The sequence below is a fragment of the Antedon mediterranea genome, chromosome 11 (assembly GCF_964355755.1).
Source record: "Antedon mediterranea chromosome 11, ecAntMedi1.1, whole genome shotgun sequence".
Taxonomy (NCBI): domain Eukaryota; kingdom Metazoa; phylum Echinodermata; class Crinoidea; order Comatulida; family Antedonidae; genus Antedon; species Antedon mediterranea.
The window spans coordinates 20,324,000-20,345,994 of record NC_092680.1 but is presented as its reverse complement, the minus strand read 5'-3'; the positions used below and the strand labels follow the sequence as shown (position 1 = coordinate 20,345,994).

The 21,995-nt window shown below is 32.5% G+C and overlaps 1 protein-coding gene across 1 annotated transcript; it reads left to right on the top strand.

Moving 5' to 3' along the window:
• The first annotated feature begins 5,929 nt into the window (after positions 1 to 5,929).
• Positions 5,930 to 13,048, top strand: LOC140062373 (adhesion G-protein coupled receptor G6-like). Its single transcript, XM_072108565.1, has 10 exons — positions 5,930 to 6,049; positions 6,481 to 6,858; positions 7,355 to 7,542; positions 8,244 to 8,586; positions 9,640 to 9,821; positions 10,196 to 10,345; positions 10,699 to 10,820; positions 10,956 to 11,224; positions 11,415 to 11,484; positions 11,871 to 13,048. Exons 1-10 carry the CDS (start codon positions 5,989 to 5,991, stop codon positions 12,367 to 12,369), a joined length of 2,262 nt encoding a protein of 753 aa, XP_071964666.1. The 5' UTR covers positions 5,930 to 5,988; the 3' UTR covers positions 12,370 to 13,048.
• The last annotated feature ends 8,947 nt before the right edge of the window (positions 13,049 to 21,995 follow it).

Here is a 21,995-nt window from a genome sequence, read left to right as displayed (position 1 = left end):
TAGACGTATTATTAATTATGTTATTAAGTATAGTATTGAATAAATACCTACTTAATACTTAGTAACTATGTTTCAATTTTCTAAATATTTAGCGTTTTCGAGATACATTGGTGTGCGTATATCTAGAGCACACATGTCAATGTGGAAATACCAATTAGTAAAGTACTTGGTTTTTGTTTTAATCGTTTGTATTAAGTGCTCTTCTACAATTAATAAGAATTATATTTGTTATAATAAGAGAAGTAGAGTGATAGCAACACTTAAATACTGGTTTGTTCGTTCATTAGTCTTTCATTTATCATAAACACCTGCACTCTTGCCAGAATGAGGAATTCTAAGAAGGTGACTGCAAAATAAAGTTAGGTTTGTATCAAAATGTCATCATTTAAATATACTATTTTTAGTTTATGAATATTTTATTAAGAGATTTTACAATGATATTGAGCAGCCACTTTTTTCCCTTGCTTTTTTTTTTTGTGTTTTTTTTAAGACGTAAAACTAAATTGATACATAGAAAGTGCAAAGTCACATCAAATACACATTTATTAAATCAATTCCTACAAATACATACACTATTATGAATTATTATCTGCTTATTACTTGACCAAGAAGGTCCTGGTTAAATAAAATATTAAACGCTGTTTCGCTACGATTTCTGGAAGATGAGTTACCTCCGCGTTTCTACAAACCAACCAAGCTCGCTCGCCAAATGCGCTGCCTCTCTCAATAGACCCATTGACTGTTTCTGCGTAATATAATGTTGTTTTCAATCCATAGGTATTGTTGTTTTTATTTTCAGGTCTATTATCAACATAAAATTCGGATTTGGATGCCAATGAAAATATTATCGTGGCATTATTTTTCTCTTTTGTAGACAATCGTCCAATCCTTTTCACTTCCATTATTTACACATATTGCGTAATAAATTATTAATTATTGTGCTATTTCATATAAAAGTATATTATGGCGTAGTACCTATCAAGTGATATACAGCAAAGGGTAAGCATACTAGCTATGTTCATTTGATATAAAAGTATTTTACATTATTAATTTACATATTCTTCAAACGCTTATTAATATATGATTAATGACAGTAATAGTAAGCTATCATGGGCTATGTTACAGCATTTAAAATACAGGAACCTGGGTCTCTTTGTAAATTTAGGCATGATAGGCATATGACATAATGTAGATCATTTTTGTCTCTATGAAACTGAAGATAATAAACTTTCTCAAATAAAGGTATACATTGTTTTAAGGCTATTAACATAAATGCATTATAAAGTATCACTATAATAATAATATAATAATATCATTATGATATACCAAAAGATAAAAGTTTTAGTCCTCTCTCATTCATCTTTTTTTTTGTAATTTTATTTTTATTTATTTTATTTTATTCAATCGAAAGCAACAGCGATAATTACCGCCACTAACAGGTTTGATACAAACAAAGCCAGGAGAGTTTAAAGCACCTTGATTGGTCCTGACATTGATCAAGGGCTTCTCTCGTCCAGTGCCCACCTTGACCAGAGGTCTGAGGCAGATACTAGATGCAGGGGCTGCCATAAGAGTCAGCAGTGCTGATTTCAAATGCCTAACGGGACCCCAGCTCCGTATACAGCACCCGATATTCCCAGATGGTCTCCCATCCAAGCTCTAACCAGGCCCAACGTTGCTTAATGTATTTACAATTGTCTGAAATAAAGTTGAATTGAATTGAATATAAAATAACATTCAGTACATTACTTTACTGTACACTAATAATAATAAATTCATATAAAATTCAATTATGTTGTTATATTGTTCTGTTCTGCAATTAGACGAGATCATCTCCCAATCCATTTGGAAAGTTCTGCATATAAATTATGAAATTATGAATCTATTACTTCTACTGTAGACTCGTTCTTTCTTGCCATTATTCGGTTGCAGTATAATTTTAAAAGAGCACGTCTGTATCTTCTGTCCAGTACACCATATATTAATGGATTTAACGACGAGTTACCCATTGCCAGCCATGTGGACATTGTAAAGAACCAATCTGGCAACTTACAGTCAGTGAAAGTAATACACAGAATACCTGTAATGTGCGGAGTCCAACAAAACAGATAGGTTCCAATCACCAATAACAGAACAGCAGCCGTGCGTAACTCTTGCGTTTTTACGGTACGTCTTTGTCCAACATTACGTTGAACTGCAACTCGCTTTCGGTGACCACGCGCAACAAGTAGTATATGATAGTAACAGAAACACATTACTACGCCAGCGGAAAAGAAACTTGAAAGTAAAGTGAATAGGGTGTAGGAAGGGCTGTAAGACCATGCTACTGTACAGAGATATTCACTTGGAAAATACTCGTAATATGACCAATTTGTTAGTGCCAATACCCCTAGAAGCAGTGAGTGCGTCCAAATCCATACCACCATGATAACCATGTGTTTCGGCGTTAGAATCTGGTTTCTATACCGAAGAGGATGACATATGGCGTAATACCTATCAAGTGATATACTGCAAAGTGTAAGCATACTAGCTATACAGAAGGCAGAGTTCACAACACCATTGAAACTACAGAAACCTGAACCAAACACCCATTTGTTAGCAATGCAGCTAGTCAGTTCCACTGGCATTAATAGAGTACCAACTAACACGTCAGCTACGGCGAGGTTTACGACGAATACCGCCGTATTTGTTCGTAGTTCCTCGGTAAGGTACGTCAATGAAAGTATTAGAGTATTTCCCGTTATCGTCGTCACTATAAGAATAGCCATCATAACCGATAGAAAAATTGCAACTTCTTCGTTTCTAGATCCACCATTCGTTGTATTTTGCATTGTCAACGAAATATTAAATATGCCTTCGGTATCGTCGTAAGCAGGGTAATAACAATGGCTGTCCACACAATCGATCATTGCAACCATTTTAAATTCTACGATAATACGATTGAACTTATTAACAAATAAATGTGAACCCAATTTGTTTCCATCTTCATCGACATACCGAATATGAATCTCATAGTAGGATAAATGCGGCACTATATCTATAGATCACACTACTAATTGTTTTAAATGAATTCGATTATCACGTGAATAATTAGCGTTCCATGGATCGAACATGACACTTAGTAATTATCGTGCAATATATATACTTGGTAACTATGTAGAAGCGACTATTGTTTGGTATGTCAAGTGTTTCTAGGCTAGGATGGTATGAAGTAAATTCAAAATTTAGTAAAATATTTCATTAAATGTTGAAAAGCTTATACACATACAATAGTTGAAATATTAAAGTGCTATGTAGCCATTTTCTATAGCCATGCTCATGAACATGCAGAAACACTTCCCACCTGAATAATATGCAAATTATGTGGTTACCATGACTCGTATTAGCGAGTTGCAGTACTTGTTCATTTTAAACAATGTTTGCACACTCCAAGTGGCTCGTATGTTGGCTTAGTCCAATAAAATAGGTGTAAATGTTCTGATTATTAAGGTCTATCAAACTAGTTTGACAAGAAAATTGTGATGTACCCAAACATGGTAGTGATATGACACCATATATGGACACATAAAATGTGGTATAAGGACACAGATTTATGTTTCCTGGAATGTCTATTTTTTGACTAAAAAGTGCATAATGCCAATAATCCCATTTTTTCTGTTATTACCATTAGTTTTGTGAGCGGATGGTATATAACACTATTAGATGACTGTTTCAAACGGAAATAGGGTAATAGGCGTATTCAATAACAGAATATTAATACAGAGTTAAAAATATTATATCATTACCTTAAATAAAGTTGTGAGTGACTTTTTACTTTTTAGGTGGTTCGAGTTTTAAATTTCAAGAATGTCCTGTATATATTTACAATTATTTGTATTAGTTGTATCGTGCATATTGCTTGCTTCGGCTACGTCACCGCCAAACCCTGATCTTTGCCGATTTTCAATTGAAAATTTTCTTTCTCAAAATTGCAAAGTTCCAACAGAAGATACAGGTAAGTTTTGATCAACTTTGCGGCCTACGTTTCTGTTTCCTTTTGTGTTCGGAATGAGATGCTTCACTATCAAAAAGATGTAAATACATAGTCTTGATGTAAGAATATTTGTAAAACTTTTAATCTTTGGTTATAGAACACAATTTTTGTTATAGAACACATTTTTGGTAATCAAAACCATCATCTTAAACGCTAAATCGCTCAAAACGTTTTTATTAGTAGGAATATGTTTTAAAAAAACGTGCATATCAATTTATTTTTTCATAACATTTTTAGTGAATGTTGTTTATTTTACTAGTGGAAGTTCGATTGAGAAGATATTAAACTAACTTCCTTTGCTTGTTATTGTTGGTACAACGGTTTGTTTTCATGTCTGCTTATCAAGAATATCGATTTCTTTAAATCATAGGTTAATGTCTAAAGCCCGGATGCTATCAGTAGATTTTTAAGGTTGTTGGAATTATAATATAGCTAATCAACTGTCATCAACTCATTATACAAAGTGGGATCTTACACTAGTCTTTGTTGACTTCATTCTGTCGCCATTTCTTTCATTGCAATATTCTATTAAAGTTTGCTATAGTATGTTCTCAGTTGTTAGACTGTCAGATACAGTATTTTTGCTGGCTTTTCTTCCATTGATGCCATTTGTCTACGGCCAAAATGATACGATTCTTAGCTCATCGATATTAAGTAACAATCCAGGATTTTGCTATACTCGTAGTTGTTTGAAATTACCCAGTGACATGAACTTATGTATATTTCTTTGTAAACTGAGCAAAGGCCACAAAAGATGTTTGTGTGAAAGCAAAGGATGTGTTGTTTACGATTGCAATTATCCACCACTGTTTGTTGTAGAAAATACAGGTAAATTATTAATAAACCATTATTTATGTTTTTTGATTGTCTTATTTTACTTTGTAGTAAAGTAATGCCGATTTTGTTTATAAAGCAGGGACTAACTGCCTGCATTGATCATATTTTTCTTCGACTGTGCATGAGAAAAAGTTTATGAAGAAGTTAAAACATTTTCTCTTATAAGGCTAGATAACTTCCCAACCTTTTAAACGTAAAATTATTTGTTTGCTCTGAGTAAACCTCCTAATTATCCATCGTTCTATTAGTTTTACGTCAATTTTTGTGCTTTACTAAATTCATCTTTGATATTGTTGACATTTTATTATGATATATTTCTTTTATTTATATATATTTTAATTAATTACTTATATGTTTGTTATCTTCATGTACTACTACGGTTCTGGGTAAAAGGCTCCCTGTCGTAGTGAATCAGTTCACATTTAAGTTTCCTGTCAACTTACTTAAAGTGGCCTTTGTCATTTTCGTTTGTTTTTGTTGGCAATAATAATAAGAATAATTTTAAAAGGACACTGTCTGATAATGTATGTAGTCGAAAAAGAGCACCCTCTCACAAGATAAAAGCGTGCAAATAAATTACTATTATCAACAGTTGTAAAACTGAGCTAAAATGAATCGGTTTCAAAATAATATGCATTTTACACTTTACAACGGAAATATATAGTACACTCACAAAATAAAAGTTTCCAGCAATATCAATATCACTACAATGTCGAGGTGGGTTGATATAATAATTCATCATTGATGCAACCATTCATCAGTGATACGTTTCCTGTAATTTGAAAATATCGTGAGATGACACTTTTCTATTACTTCTTGTCTACTGATGTTATCTGCAGGAATGAGGTGTACATTGTGGTGTTTTCACAATTACATCCTGTGCTGGACACAATGAACAATAAAACACAGTTACAGGTTACTTACTTATTTATATAAGCTTGTGACGTTATTGCTTAAAAGTGATTGAACTCATTAGTAACATTATAATTGACGTCACAAACGACTGAGTATACTTAATAGAAAATGTGTTTAGTAAGATCCAATCAATACAGTATTTGCTAAATTCAACAGTAAACTTTTTACGACGCGCTATACAGACAATCCGTTCGGCTCTGAAAATGAAGATGCGTTTTGTTTATCTAGGCCTAATGTTCGTAATTTCATATTTCCGTGCAAATGGTGAGTCCATCTTTAGTTTTTTTTTTTTTGAAATTAAATAGAAGTAGGCCTACCGTATATAGTTAGACTAAATAATCATGATAGGTCAACCCACATAATATTCCATGATGTACGTCTTGTTATGAGGCTTGAGCAAATATTTTGGTTTGAAACACTACTTTATGATATCATTTACGGTTACGGTAGCGACTCCTTAGCTTACTGCTTTTTTACCAATTAGATGAACTATAGATAACTCCGTTTTATTATTGCTGGTATACATCGTTACAAGTTTCTACTTTAAGATATATATTTGAGGATGTATTCATGTTATCTTTCTTCTTAATCATTTTATGTAATAGATAGGTATAAAACAAACATTAAAACGGTAAAATTTGCTTTAGAATACCGGTCACTTTTGGTGTCATTATAGTTTTTATTTATTTGTTCAGGTTACAGTGAAGTTATGCCAACAACTCGGATCTCTTTACCAAAGTGTTTCCTCAAAGAAAGTAAAGTACTTCAAGGAACGCCGTGCACTAAGCAAGACCCTTCACCCTGCGACAGCTGCTCTGGAGGAACGTGTTCTGCGAACTTCTTGACGTCTGATTTTTGCCATGACTATTGCGTTAAAAAAGGATACGAACACTTTGGATTACAATATAATCTATGCCACTGTGGAACATTTGATTATTCTAAGCACTACAAGTCCATTAATGATAGTATGTGTGCGTATAAATGTCAGGGAGATCCGGATAATAAACCTTTGGTGGTGTATTGTGGTGGACATGGTAATGTGTGGATACAACCTACAAAAGTTCTTTCAACCCGTATGCATTTTAATCTATTTTAATTACCATTTTCCTTGTACTACGATTTCACTAAATATGTCTTTATAAAGTTTATTATATAAAAATTGTTGTTTTAAGATATGTTCATGGCGTTTGCCCTAATTAAACTCAAACCTGCTTCATCCGTCATCTTTTTTTGCTATTTTATTCGTCGAAGGATGATTTTGTGATTTGTCTTATATATTTTTTAATTTCTTTCTCTAATTTTTATGATTCATGTACATGTTGGTCATCTTCTTTTCTCTGTTTTATCCAGTATTTATATTGAGACTGAACATTTACTTTTATCGAACCATCTTTAAAGAGAATTTAATTAATAGTTTTATGATAACATTACCTCTTAACAGTTTCCTTAACTAAAATTCCAATCCCATTTGTTATTACTAACAAGATGAATAACAATTTGATATTTTCTAAAGATCATGGTCACCACCACACAAATACAAATTACTGCATGTGAGTTTTTTTCTTGTAGAACCAGTGCTAAATACAACATTACAACCAGAATTATCAACCGAAGTAGCAACAAGCAGTCATTTTAACAACCAATTGGAAGTTCTTGTAAATCAGTCTACAACATTTAGCGAATCTACAACTGTCAATGATCTTATTCTATTTTCAAATAAGTTGAGCAATCTAAGCATTTCAAGTTCGTCGACAAAGGTAAAGAGCTAATATTACTTGTCTTAATTGTTTTTAAATTGTTATGATACATTATACCATAGTTGGAATTACTTTCTTCTGAGATTCCACCTTGAGTATTACCAAAGAACTTATAACACAAGAATCTCCTGTTCTTCAATTTGCATTCAAAACACAGTATCGGAAGTACAGGGTTAAAAGGTCAAACTGGGCGACGCCATTTCACAGCATGGAGCAGCGCCCCCTCCAAACTAGGAAGTCAATTACTCTACCCCCCCCCCCCCCCCCCTAGAGCATTAGCAGAACCCCTCTATGATTTTGACTTTCTAATTTGATGCGGGCGCCCTACTCCTCAGTCAATTACTCTATACCCCCTAGAGCATTAGCAGAACCCCTCTATGATTTTGACTTTCTAATTTGATGCGGGCGCCCTACTCCATGGCTCACAATGGCGCCACCCATAGCTCTATTCTATCCCACAATGCCTTTCGAAATTGTTACGCGCTTCGGACGAACAGGAGATTCTTGTGTTATAAGTTCTTTGGTATTACATTCAACAAGTGCATTCATTATATCTACATTATTGCTGGCCTATACTATGTGTGGATAAAAATACCAATGGAAACATGGGTATACTTGATTTGTGTACATTTTCTAACGTTTATTCATGTCATTTGGGATCGAAGTGATCTCTTCATTCTCGTTTCCCTTATTTTTGATAGGTTATTGTAAACATCATAGATGACATTTTGGAGATTGATGACAAATTTCAAGAGGGTCAAAATGAGGAAAGAGCAGCAGATGCATCAAGGACAATTATAAGACTACTGGACGACCAGATAACTACCACGTTTGAAGATGATGCCAATTTTACGGTCACAGATAACAACAACCTAGCGTTAAAAGCTGTAACGTTTGATAAGTACTCTATCAGTACGGACTTACAGTTTTCAGCCACAGAAGATAACCAAGTGCTCTTAGAATTTTCTGACACGTACAAATACTCAACGGATACGGTTGTATCGGTTACAATTCCAGCAGACGTTCTTATATCTACTGAAGTAGGTAAGTAACGTATAATCCACGTCAGTGGTGGATATTGTGTAGCAGACACAGACAACAATAAAAACAGTGAAAAACTTTAGTAAATTAAAGAAATAATATTAATGAATTAGTATTGTAATCATATAATCTAAAATTTTTGTACAATAAAACGTTTATTTTGAGGTCAATCCTTTCCTTTATTGAACTTCTCAAAAGTTCGTCTACTTGTCAGGAAGACTTCATCAGGAGTGACGCGACCAGATTGTTGGAGTGATGTCAGAGCTGTGATGTTGCTGAGACCTTAAATCTGGGAAAAATAGAGGACGTTCAGGGAATCACTGAAACAACTTGGTGGCGTCACTCTTGACGGTGTCTTTTTGACAGGTAGACCAGGAATTTGGGACTCCAATTATAAAAGTATGGATTGACCTCAAATGTAGTAGGCCTACTTATAATAGAAATCTGATCTGAACATTTTCACAAGTTTGTGTGATTGTATTTCGTGCAAAGGTGAAGTACAGTGTTTGTTATTTTTACTTTCGATTGTCATGCAACTTCCTGTAAATGCTCTTATAGGAAGTTGTTTTCATTCAACGATTAGGAAGAATAAGGGTATATATTTTAGGGTTTTAAGTCGATTACTTAATCCAAGGTTTTAGGTTAATATCTTATTCTAATTTAGGATACATTATTGTTGTTGTTGGATAATGCAACTATTTTTTACTTAATTTCCAACCATTTGTATCTATCATATTTTTTGTATGTGTTTGCATTATGTGAATAAATCTGAACTTGAACTTGAACTTGATAAATTAAATTATATATTATATTCAGTAGAACCTACATTTTACGTGATTATCAAAAAGAATTAATAAATATTTCTTTTCTTCGAAACCCCCCCCCCCACCCCTTCCCCACTATTTTTCTTTTTGTTTAGATAATACAATTCGAAAACTCCCTTTAATTCCTAAGTACATATTTAGTCATAGTTTTATTTATGATTAATACAATAGTGCTTAATTGAATACTATATTGTTTTTTATGAAGTAATGTGTCTATTTTTACATGTTACAGCAATGACTCAGATAAGCTTCGTAGTGTTCCATAGATCTGGTCTGTTCTTCATTGATGAGGGATCAGCAAATGGTCAAGATGAGACAGTAGTCTGGCGGGAGGTGGTGAGAGTGAAAGAGGAGGTGACCAACCCAGAAAAAGAGTTCAACAGTAACCTCACATATAACTTTCAAAATGTCACGGTAATACAATTGCCTTCTCAATTTACTCCGTCCGTATAATTACATGGTAGTTGATGAAAAGCCATAGTAACGATTTTAATTCTTTAACACTACTTTTCTCATTGGTTTTTAATTTTGCTTCCCCCACGAAAGAAAACTTTGTGTAACTCAGAATGTTTAAACATGATCTTGTGGGCAGGTTTACATTTTAAAATCTAAAGAATGCCATCTTCTGTTTGATATCTATTGGCAAAATATCTATAATTATCTTTTAAACATTTAACGCTTAATGTTGTGTACAGTAGTAACATTCTGGTTCTTTTGAACAACCTTTGACATTGAGAGTCACAATATGTTTTAAATCATTAACTAATTATCACATTTTTATCTGAAAGATGGAAGGAGAATGCAAAGATTTTAAAGCACGTTGCTCATATACAGAAGCCCTTTCCAACGTGTTAAGGAATGGTTGTGAAACCAATGACAATGGCAACGGACAATTCTCCTGTTCCTGCAACAGATTCGGACACGTTGCTCTTTTATTGGTAAGTCATTTTCATTGAGTATTGTATTCAATAAAGCTAAATTAATGTGTTAATGTGCATCTACTCTGTCATATAGAATAAACATTGTCATCATTAGGCCCATTGTATAGTTGCTTTAGTGAATTAAAATGAAATAAACACATTTTCTATTTTCTTTGGTTTTGTATAAGCCTTAGTAGTGTTATTCGTATTGTATAACTTTTGTATCATTACAGGATCCAGGTGCAAGTAGCCTACCGTATCTGACGAGAGCATACACTTTCCCTATACTTTCTGAATATTTGTATGATTAAATAGGTCAACATCTTTCACTTTTCCCTATTTTATATTCTGTTACAATTTTATCATTACAGGATCCGGTACGAGAAAACATCGGACGAGAACATACACTTGTCTTACACTTTTTGTCAATTGGATTGTTTAGCCTTTCTGCTATTCTCTTGATCGTTATTATGTTAGTGTACCTTAGTAACAAGTAAGTCCATTTTTATGTTATGATGCATATATAACAAAATAAAAACAGTTGAATCAACATCCAACATACAACATACAGCATTTTGTTTTCTTTGTTTTGGAATTTCTTATAAATAATATTTGAAATTATTTTCAGAAAAATTCGTCAAAGAGTTCAATACAAAGTCCTGATTGGTTTATACTTCTCTCTCGCTGCTTTTGACGTCATCTACATTGCCAGTAACTATCCGCCTAAATCGAAAGAATTATGCAAGGCGATAGGGGTCGCTGTTCACTACTTTCTTCTGTCCTCAGTAATGTGGATGGGAGGTGAAGTTTTTACTCTGTATTTAAATGTTGTACCGAAAACTAAATTCGACCAAAATAATGTGATGTTTGTAAAGAAAGTTGCATCTGTTTGCTTTTGTAAGTAATGTTTTATTTAGTTTTGTTAAAATCTTTTTTCAAAGAAGCGGTGAAATTTGTAAGGATAGCGCCCTCAACTGTACTTTCTGAAAATAAGGTTCTCATTCTGGAATTTCAAGTCATTCATCGCATTTAATGCAACAATATCCTTATTTAATTTGACATTCAAACTATTTTTTTTCATTATCAGTGTTGCCGCTGGTACCAGTGACTTTTGGGGCTGTATATTCTTTCAAAACGGAATGCAGCAAAATACACCAGTAAGTTTTATTATCATCATCATTACTAGACTTGCTCCAAGTCTGTAATTATTACGAGGCTTTTCGATGTTGATCCCTACCTGAAATCGGGCCTGTTTCAGCTCAAGTAGTATATGTATGAAACGCCATATGTGCCAAAATATTTATCTTTTTACTAATATTAAATGAAAACTCCGTCTGGAATCCCGATTACATCACCACCACCTCTTGTTTTGTTACATGACGATATTTCCTCTATGGTGGACAGGATTGTATTGTCCTTTGACTGCAATTTGATTTCTCACTAAGATTTTTGAATTCCTTTTTGACTTCTATAAATGTATTCTATATAAAATTATGTTTTATCACTATCATGTTATGACATTTGAGATAATATTTTTTTCCAGATGTTTTAAACTATCTGAAGTTACTTTTTACACGGCCCTTGTGGCTCCAGTTTCACTGATTTTATTCGTCAACGTTGTGCTATTCATACGTATAATACATACACTCTATACCAGTGGAAAGGCAACGTCAAATAAGTCAAACAAACTGCATCGACTTACACGTCACGTTTTTACCATCTTCATTCTGTCTGGCCTAAGTTGGTGTCTGGCTTTCTTTTCTTTAGATTACGATGGTTCTATTGCGTTCAATTACTTGTTTACCATTTTTAATGGCCTACAGGGTATAGTTATCTTCATATTATTTTTAGTTTTAAACAAAGATGTAAAGAAAATATTGTCGAAATCGCGTGTAGGTAGATCAATAAGGTATGGTTTCCGCTCACCACCACCAAAGTCAAAAACAAACTCAAACTTGCAGCATTTTAAACAGAATCAACAAATATCAGAAGATCCTTCTTACTCAATCGGTGTAAGTGCGACAAATATGGAATATATGTAGTACATGAAATAGAGCCACTTTCGAGTGAGAAGAGTCTCTTAAATGCTATACAATACTCTATAATGGCCTATTATGGCCATCCAGTATTACCATAATCAACTAAATAATATTATACTGTAGGCCAATTTGCATCTCCTAATCTGGCCCATTGTTATATTTATTGTAGTTAGAATTTTGACCCAGTCATTGTGTGTAAATATGTATTTAGATTATTAATTATTTTGTTCAGTTGTAACTATGCCCAATTTAGTACATTACCACCTATCTGATAGGACAGTGATTAATTTACTATTGTTAATCCTTGACCACATAGCCTACGGGCATAAAATAAATAAATAAATAATAAAATGCATCGGCTATTGTATCATCATGAAGAAAAGGCAAACATTTTTGGGACGGATAAAATTATTTCTTTCTTTGTTGTGGAAAGAATTCATATGTACTGGCGGTAATAAACTGAATAATTTTGAAAGAAAAAATAAATGTATAAATAAACATATATAATGAACACGGTCACTGGTGTGTGGTCTTGTAGCAAATTTATGAAACGCGAATATCACAACATTTACTGTAAACAAATTTGTTATTTTAGTTTATTATTAAGTAGGTTTAAATACTAAAAAAAAATGTAATAAGTTGTTTTTTGAGTTTTATAGTATTAAATATCTGCACTTTTTCAACGAGAGTAGCGTTATAGTGTTGACTTTCTACGTATATCTAACTGTCACTAATGTTACCCCATTATTCATTTATGATCACAACTTTAATCAGCCCTCTTTCGCACACTGAAGTCAGATACACCACCAATTTCTATGTGTGGTTCTTTAAATATTATCTGGAAGTGGAAAAGAATTACTAACATTAAATTGCAATGTCCAAAACGGCGCTCCGTAAGAAACAACTTTATCACGTATGTACAGTATTGGAAGCGTCATTTATTGAAAATGTATTGCGTGTATACTATGGAGAATTGGTAATTTCAGTGAAGGTACTGTGAACTCATTTAATAACTGGTTACATCTACTGACGATACCTTGTTATAGCGCAAACATGATGTTTGATACGAACTACGTTGCCTTATTTGATGAATATTATATCATTCATAGTTTTAAGAATAGAATTCATAAACAGAAAACATAAACCCATGATAAACCATAGTTCCACAATCCAACCAGAGCATCAGCGTTGGTGCAAATTGGTTTTTGTGGAAGATGCTATTGTTAATTTCCTGGTGAACTGTTTTCTCTTATTGCTTTTATATGGATGTACCATCCGAAATAAAGGAAATTAATGAAATATTGAATAAATGAATACATGCATTACCATTTGAAGTTCGATCATAAATAGGCCTACATACTATTTATAAGAAGTGGGAAGGTAAGCGAAAACAGTAATACGTTGGCTTGTGATTTGTGATCAGTTGTATTAACACTTTGGGTTACTCTCATTTTTAGTCGCGTGGACGCGACTCTATAGTTCACTGTGTCGGTCGGTCGGTCTGTCTGTCGGTCTGTCTGTCGGTCTGTCTGTCGGTCCGGTATCACTATGCGATTTATCGCTTTCTGACCATATCTTGATATCAGTTTAATCTAGCTAATTCAATTTTTCACAGTATATTCCTTATGGCCAGGAATCGATGTGGTTATGTTTTCACGGTGCGCAATAAAAAATTACGCGGTCTACGCACGATCGATTTAACGAAATCACGTTTGTAATCATATCTTCACAACCATGAATCACAATTAAATAAAATTTGGTACTCATAAATTTCAGGGCATAAATCATCATATGGCAATACAATTACGTGCGTACGTCGACAAACTCCCCGTACTATAATAGTACAGGGATTTTTTAGAAAAATGGCAAAAATTTCAAGTTTTTAAAATATTATGCGTTTTTATTGCTGTATATGATCATATATTGATCATAGAACCCAGTTATGCCGAAAAATAAAAGGTCGAAATATCAAGTTTTTAAAATTCAATTATTATGCGTTTTTATTGCTGTATATGATCATAGAACCCAGTTATGCCAAAAAATAAAAGGTTGAAAATTGGCCATTTTTGGAAAAAATTCCCTGTACTATAGTACAGGATTTTTTTAGAAAAATGGCAAAAATTTCAAGTTTTTAAAATTCAATTATTATCCGTTTTTATTGCTGTATATGATCATATATTGCTTTATGATCATCTTATAGGACCATAGAACCCAATTATGTCGAAAAATAAAAATGTCGAAAATTGGCAATTTTTTGACAAAATCCCTCTACTAATCGTTGAATCCAGCGCGAATCATTGTTAGGCATGCTATAATACAAAACGCTTAAACCATAACATTACATCGACGCCTAATGGCAGCGCGCGTCAATATTTTTAAGCATTCAGTTCACCTAAACCGAGAGAGAACACTACCCATTCGGTCTTTTTTGTGTTTCTGCCTAAGTCACCTGTGTGACTTAGGCAATTAAGAAGAGGAGACTGATGATTTTTAAAATAAAATAAGAAATACATTTTTATAGTATATTTTTTAACCCATTTACAAATTCTTTCTCTTTTATTGCTACTTTCCTTTTCTAAAATCATCAGTGTTAATTTTAATCTGAAGAGCTAATTCTATTAAATTTTGTTACTTAAAGGTAGCATTTTTTGTATATAGATGATATCGACAGCCTCATAACAAAAGTGTCTAAGTTATAATTTTTGTTTTTTTTTCTGCCTAACTCACTGCTTATATAAATATACTATATTTTTTTGTGTTTCTGCCAAAGTCAGTTGCGTGACTTAGGCAATTAAGGAGAGCTGACTTATGATCTGCCTAACTCACTGCTTATATCAATATACTATATTTTTTTATGTTTCTGCCTGAGTCAGCTGTGTGACTTAGGCAATTAAGGAGAGCTGACTTATGATTTGCCTAACTCACTGTGCTTTTATATACATTTGCACATGCTCAGATCGTTGTTTGTGTTTCTGCCTAAGTCAGCTGTGTGACTTAGGCAATTAAGGAGAGGAGACTGATGATTTTTAAAATAAAATAAGAAATACATTTTTATAGTATATTTTTTAACCCATTTGTTACAAATTCTTTCTCTTTTATTGCTACTTTCCTTTTCTAAATCCATCAGTGTTAATTTTAATCTGAAGAGCTGATGCTATTAAATTTTGTTACTTAAAGGTAGAATTTTTTGGATATAGATGATATCGACAGCCTCATAACAAAAGTGTATAAGTCTTAATTTTTGTTTTGTTTTTCTGCCTAACTCACTGCTTATATCAATATACTATATTTTTTGTGTTTCTGCCTAAGTCAGCTGTGTGACTTAGGCAATTAAGGAGAGCTGACTTATGATCTACCTAACTCACTGCTTATATCATTATACTGCCCTCTGTACATTATCTGAGTGCTTTTATATACATTTGTACATGCTCAGATCGTTTTTTGTGTTTCTGCCTAAGTCAGCTGTGTGACTTAGGCAATTAAGGAAAGGAGACTCATGATTTTTAAAATAAAATAAGAAATACATTTTTATAGTATATTTTTTAACCCATTTGTTACAAATTCTTTCGCTTTTATTGCTACTTTCCTTTTCTAAAACCTTCAGTGTTAATTTTAATCTGAAGAGCTGATGCTATTAAATTTTGTTACTTAAAGGTAGCATTTTTTGTATATAGATGATATCGACAGCCTCATAACAAAAGTGTCTAAGTCATAATTTTTGGGTTTTTTTCCTGCCTAACTCACTGCTTATATCAATATACTATATTTTTTGTGTTTCTGCCTATGTCAGCTGTGTGACTTAGGCAATTAAGGAGAGCTTACTTATGATCTGCCTAACTCACTGCTTATATCAATATACTATATTTTTTGTGTTTCTGCCTAAGTCAGCTGTGTGACTTAGGCAATTAAGGAGAGCTGACTTATGATCTGCCTAATTCACTGCTTATATCAATATACTATATTTTTGTGTTTCTGCCTAAGTCAGCTGTGTGACTTAGGCAATTAAGGAGAGCTGACTTATGATCTGCCTAACTCACTGCTTATATCATTATACTGCCCTATGTACATTATCTGAGTGCTTTTATATACATTTGCACATGCTCAGATCGTTGTTTGTGTTTCTGCCTAAGTCAGCTGTGTGACTTAGGCAATTAAGGAGAGGAGACTGATGATTTTAAAAATAAAATAAGAAATACATTTTTATAGTATATTTTTTAAGCCATTTGTTACAAATTCTTTCTCTTTTATTGCTACTTTCCTTTTCTAAATTCATCAGTGTTAATTTTATTCTGAAGAGCTGATGCTATTAAATTTTGTTACTTAAAGGTAGCATTTTTTGAATATAGATGATATCGACAGCCTCATAACAAAAGTGTCTAAGTCATAATTTGTGTTTTGTTTTTCTGCCTAACTCACTGCTTATATCAATATACTATATTTTTTGTGTTTCTGCCTAAGTCAGCTGTGTGACTTAGGCAATTAAGGAGAGCTGACTTATGATCTGCCTAACTCACTGCTTATACCAATATACAATATTTTTTGTGTTTCTGCCTAAGTCAGCTGTGTGACTTAGGCAATTAAGGAGAGCTGACTTATGATCTGCCTAACTCACTGCTTATAACATTATACTGCCCTATGTACATTATCTGAGTGCTTTTATATACATTTGCACATGCTCAGATCGTGGTTTGTGTTTCTGCCTAAGTCAGCTGTGTGACTTAGGCAATTAAGAAGAAGAGACTCGTGATTTTTTAAATAAAATAAGAAATACATTTTTATAGTATATTTTTTAACCCATTTGTTACAAATTCTTTCTCTTTTATTGCTACTTTCCTTTTCTAAAATCATCAGTGTTAATTTTAATCTGAAGAGCTAATTCTATTAAATTTTGTTACTTAAAGGTAGCATTTTTTGTATATAGATGATATCGACAGCCTCATAACAAAAGTGTCTAAGTTATAATTTTTGTTTTTTTTTCTGCCTAACTCACTGCTTATATCAATATACTATATTTTTTTGTGTTTCTGCCTTAGTCAGCTGTGTGACTTAGGCCATTAAGGAGAGGAGACTCATGATTTTTAAAATAAAATAATGAATAAATTTTTATAGTATATTTTTTAACCCATTTGATACAAATTCTTTCGCTTTATTGCTACTTTCCTTTTCTAAAACCTTCAGTGTTAATTTTAATCTGAAGAGCTGATGCTATTAAATTTTGTTACTTAAAGGAAGCATTTTTTGTATATAGATGATATCGACAGCCTCATAACAAAAGTGTCTAAGTCATAATTTTTGGGTTTTTTCCTGCCTAACTCACTGCTTATATCAATATACTATATTTTTTGTGTTTCTGCCTATGTCAGCTGTGTGACTTAGGCAATTAAGGAGAGCTGACTTATGATCTGCCTAACTCACTGCTTATATCAATATACTATATTTTTTGTGTTTCTGCCTAAGTCAGCTGTGTGACTTAGGCAATTAAGGAGAGCTGACTTATGATCTGCCTAACTCACTGCTTATATCATTATACTGCCCTATGTACATTATCTGAGTGCTTTTATATACATTTGCACATGCTCAGATCGTTGTTTGTGTTTCAGCCTAAGTCAGCTGTGTGACTTAGGCAATTAAGGAGAGGAGACTGATGATTTTAAAAATAAAATAAGAAATACATTTTTATAGTATGTTTTTTAAGCCATTTGTTACAAATTCTTTCTCTTTTATTGCTACTTTCCTTTTCTAAATTCATCAGTGTTAATTTTATTCTGAAGAGCTGATGCTATTAAATTTTGTAACTTAAAGGTAGCATTTTTTGAATATAGAAGATATCGACAGCCTCATAACAAAAGTGTCTAAGTTATAATTTTTGTTTTTTTTTCTGCCTAACTCACTGCTTATATCAATATACTATATTTTTTTGTGTTTCTGCCTAAGTCAGCTGTGTGACTTAGGCCATTAAGGAGAGGAGACTCATGATTTTTAAAATAAAATAATGAATAAATTTTTATAGTATATTTTTTAACCCATTTGATACAAATTCTTTCGCTTTATTGCTACTTTCCTTTTCTAAAACCTTCAGTGTTAATTTTAATCTGAAGAGCTGATGCTATTAAATTTTGTTACTTAAAGGTAGCATTTTTTGTATATAGATGATATCGACAGCCTCATAACAAAAGTGTCTAAGTCATAATTTTTGGTTTTTTTTCCTGCCTAACTCACTGCTTATATCAATATACTATATTTTTTGTGTTTCTGCCTAAGTCAGCTGTGTGACTTAGGCAATTAAGGAGAGCTGAGTTATGATCTGCCTAAGTCACTGCTTATATCATTATACTGCCCTCTGTACATTATCTGAGTGCTTTTATATGCATTTGCACATGCTCAGATCGTTTTTTGTGTTTCTGCCTAAGTCAGCTGTGTGACTTAGGCAATTAAGTAGAGGAGACTCATGATTTTTAAAACAAAATAAGAAATACATTTTTATAGTATATTTTTTAACCCATTTGTTACAAATTCTTTCGCTTTTATTGCTACTTTCCTTTTCTAAAACCTTCAGTGTTAATTTTAATCTGAAGAGCTGATGCTATTAAATTGTGTTACTTAAAGGTAGCATTTTTTGTATATAGATGATATCGACAGCCTCATAACAAAAGTGTCTAAGTCATAATTTTTGGGTTTTTTTCCTGCCTAACTCACTGCTTATATCAATATACTATATTTTTTGTGTTTCTGCCTATGTCAGCTGTGTGACTTAGGCAATTAAGGAGAGCTTACTTATGATCTGCCTAACTCACTGCTTATATCAATATACTATATTTTTTGTGTTTCTGCCTAAGTCAGCTGTGTGACTTAGGCAATTAAGGAGAGCTGACTTATGATCTGCCTAACTCACTGCTTATATCATTATACTGCCCTATGTACATTATCTGAGTGCTTTTATATACATTTGCACATGCTCAGATCGTTGTTTGTGTTTCTGCCTAAGTCAGCTGTGTGACTTAGGCAATTAAGGAGAGGAGACTGATGATTTTAAAAATAAAATAAGAAATACATTTTTATAGTATGTTTTTTAAGCCATTTGTTACAAATTCTTTCTCTTTTATTGCTACTTTCCTTTTCTAAATTCATCAGTGTTAATTTTATTCTGAAGAGCTGATGCTATTAAATTTTGTTACTTAAAGGTAGCATTTTTTGAATATAGATGATATCGACAGCCTCATAACAAAAGTGTCTAAGTCATAATTTGTGTTTTGTTTTTCTGCCTAACTCACTGCTTATATCAATATACTATATTTTTTGTGTTTCTGCCTAAGTCAGCTGTGTGACTTAGGCAATTAAGGAGAGCTGATTTATGATCTGCCTAAGTCACTGCTTATATCATTATACTGCCCTCTGTACATTATCTGAGTGCTTTTATATGCATTTGCACATGCCCAGATCGTTTTTTTGTGTTTCTGCCTAAGTCAGCTGAGTGACTTAGGCAATTAAGGAGAGGAGACTGGTGATTTTTTAAATAAAATAAGAAATACATTTTTATAGTATATTTTTTAACCCATTTGTTACAAATTCTTTCTCTTTTATTGCTACTTTCCTTTTCTAAAATCATCAGTGTTAATTTTAATCTGAAGAGCTAATTCTATTAAATTTTGTTACTTAAAGGTAGCATTTTTTGTATATAGATGATATCGACAGCCTCATAACAAAAGTGTCTAAGTTATAATTTTTGGTTTTTTTTTCTGCCTAACTCACTGCTTATATCAATATACTATATTTTTTGTGTTTCTGCCTAAGTCAGCTGTGTGACTTAGGCAATTAAGGAGAGGAGACACATGATTTTTAAAATAAAATAAGAAATACATTTTTATAGTATATTTTTTAACCCATTTGATACAAATTCTTTCGCTTTTATTGCTACTTTCCTTTTCTAAAACCTTCAGTGTTAATTTTAATCTGAAGACCTGAGGCTATTAAATTTTGTTACTTAAAGGTAGCATTTTTTGTATATAGATGATATCGACCGCCTCATAACAAAAGTGTCTAAGTCATAATTTTTGTTTTTTTTTCCTGCCTAACTCACTGCTTATATCAATATACTATATTTTTTGTGTTTCTGCCTAAGTCAGCTGTGTGACTTAGGCAATTAAGAAGAGCTGAGTTATGATCTGCCTAAGTCACTGCTTATATCATTATACTGCCCTCTGTACATTATCTGAGTGCTTTTATATGCATTTGGACATGCTCAGATCGTTTTTTGTGTTTCTGCCTAAGTCAGCTGTGTGACTTAGGCAATTAAGGAGAGGAGACTCGTGATTTTTTAAATAAAATAAGAAATACATTTTTATAGTATATTTTTTAACCCATTTGTTACAAATTCTTTCTCTTTTATTGCTACTTTCCTTTTCTAAAATCATCAGTGTTAATTTTAATCTGAAGAGCTAATTCTAGTACATTTTGTTACTTAAAGGTAGCATTTTTTGTATATAGATGATATCGACAGCCTCATAACAAAAGTGTCTAAGTTATAATTTTTGGTTTTTTTTCTGCCTAACTCACTGCTTATATCAATATACTATATTTTTTGTGTTTCTGCCTAAGTCAGCTGTGTGACTTAGGCAATTAAGGAGAGGAGACACATGATTTTTAAAATAAAATAAGAAATAAATTTTTATAGTATATTTTTTAACCCATTTGATACAAATTCTTTCGCTTTTATTGCTACTTTCCTTTTCTAAAACCTTCAGTGTTAATTTTAATCTGAAGAGCTGATGCTATTAAATTTTGTTACTTAAAGGTAGCATTTTTTGTATATAGATGATATCGACAGCCTCATAACAAAAGTGTCTAAGTCATAATTTTTTTTTTTTCCTGCCTATCTCACTGCTTATATCAATATACTATATTTTTTGTGTTTCTGCCTATGTCAGCTGTGTGACTTAGGCAATTAAGGAGAGCTGAGTTATGATCTGCCTAAGTCACTGCTTATATCATTATACTGCCCTCTGTACATTATCTGAGTGCTTTTATATGCATTTGCACATGCTCAGATCGTTTTTTGTGTTTCTGCCTAAGTCATCTGTGTGACTTAGGCAATTAAGGAGAGGAGACTCGTGATTTTTTAAATAAAATAAGAAATACATTTTTATAGTATATTTTTTAACCCATTTGTTACAAATTCTTTCTCTTTTATTGCTACTTTCCTTTTCTAAAATCATCAGTGTTAATTTTAATCTGAAGAGCTGATGCTATTAAATTTTGTTACTTAAAGGTAGCATTTTTTGAATATAGATGATATCGACAGCCTCATAACAAAAGTGTCTAAGTCATAATTTGTGTTTTGTTTTTCTGCCTAACTCACTGCTTATATCAATATACTATATTTTTTGTGTTTCCGCCTAAGTCAGCTGTGTGACTTAGGCAATTAAGGAGAGCTGATTTATGATCTGCCTAAGTCACTGCTTATATCATTATACTGCCCTCTGTACATTATCTGAGTGCTTTTATATGCATTTGCACATGCCCAGATCGTTTTTTTGTGTTTCTGCCTAAGTCAGCTGAGTGACTTAGGCAATTAAGGAGAGGAGACTGTTGATTTTTTAAATAAAATAAGAAATACATTTTTATAGTATATT

Bases quoted from the DNA above. Each gene is read 5' to 3' on its own strand.
- LOC140062373 (XM_072108565.1), top strand. From the start codon at position 5,989: ATGAAGATGCGTTTTGTTTATCTAGGCCTAATGTTCGTAATTTCATAT. The intron at 8,587-9,639 runs GTAAGTAACGTA...TACATGTTACAG, and splicing joins TCTTATATCTACTGAAGTAG to CAATGACTCAGATAAGCTTC. The intron at 11,225-11,414 runs GTAAGTAATGTT...TTTCATTATCAG, and splicing joins AGTTGCATCTGTTTGCTTTT to TGTTGCCGCTGGTACCAGTG.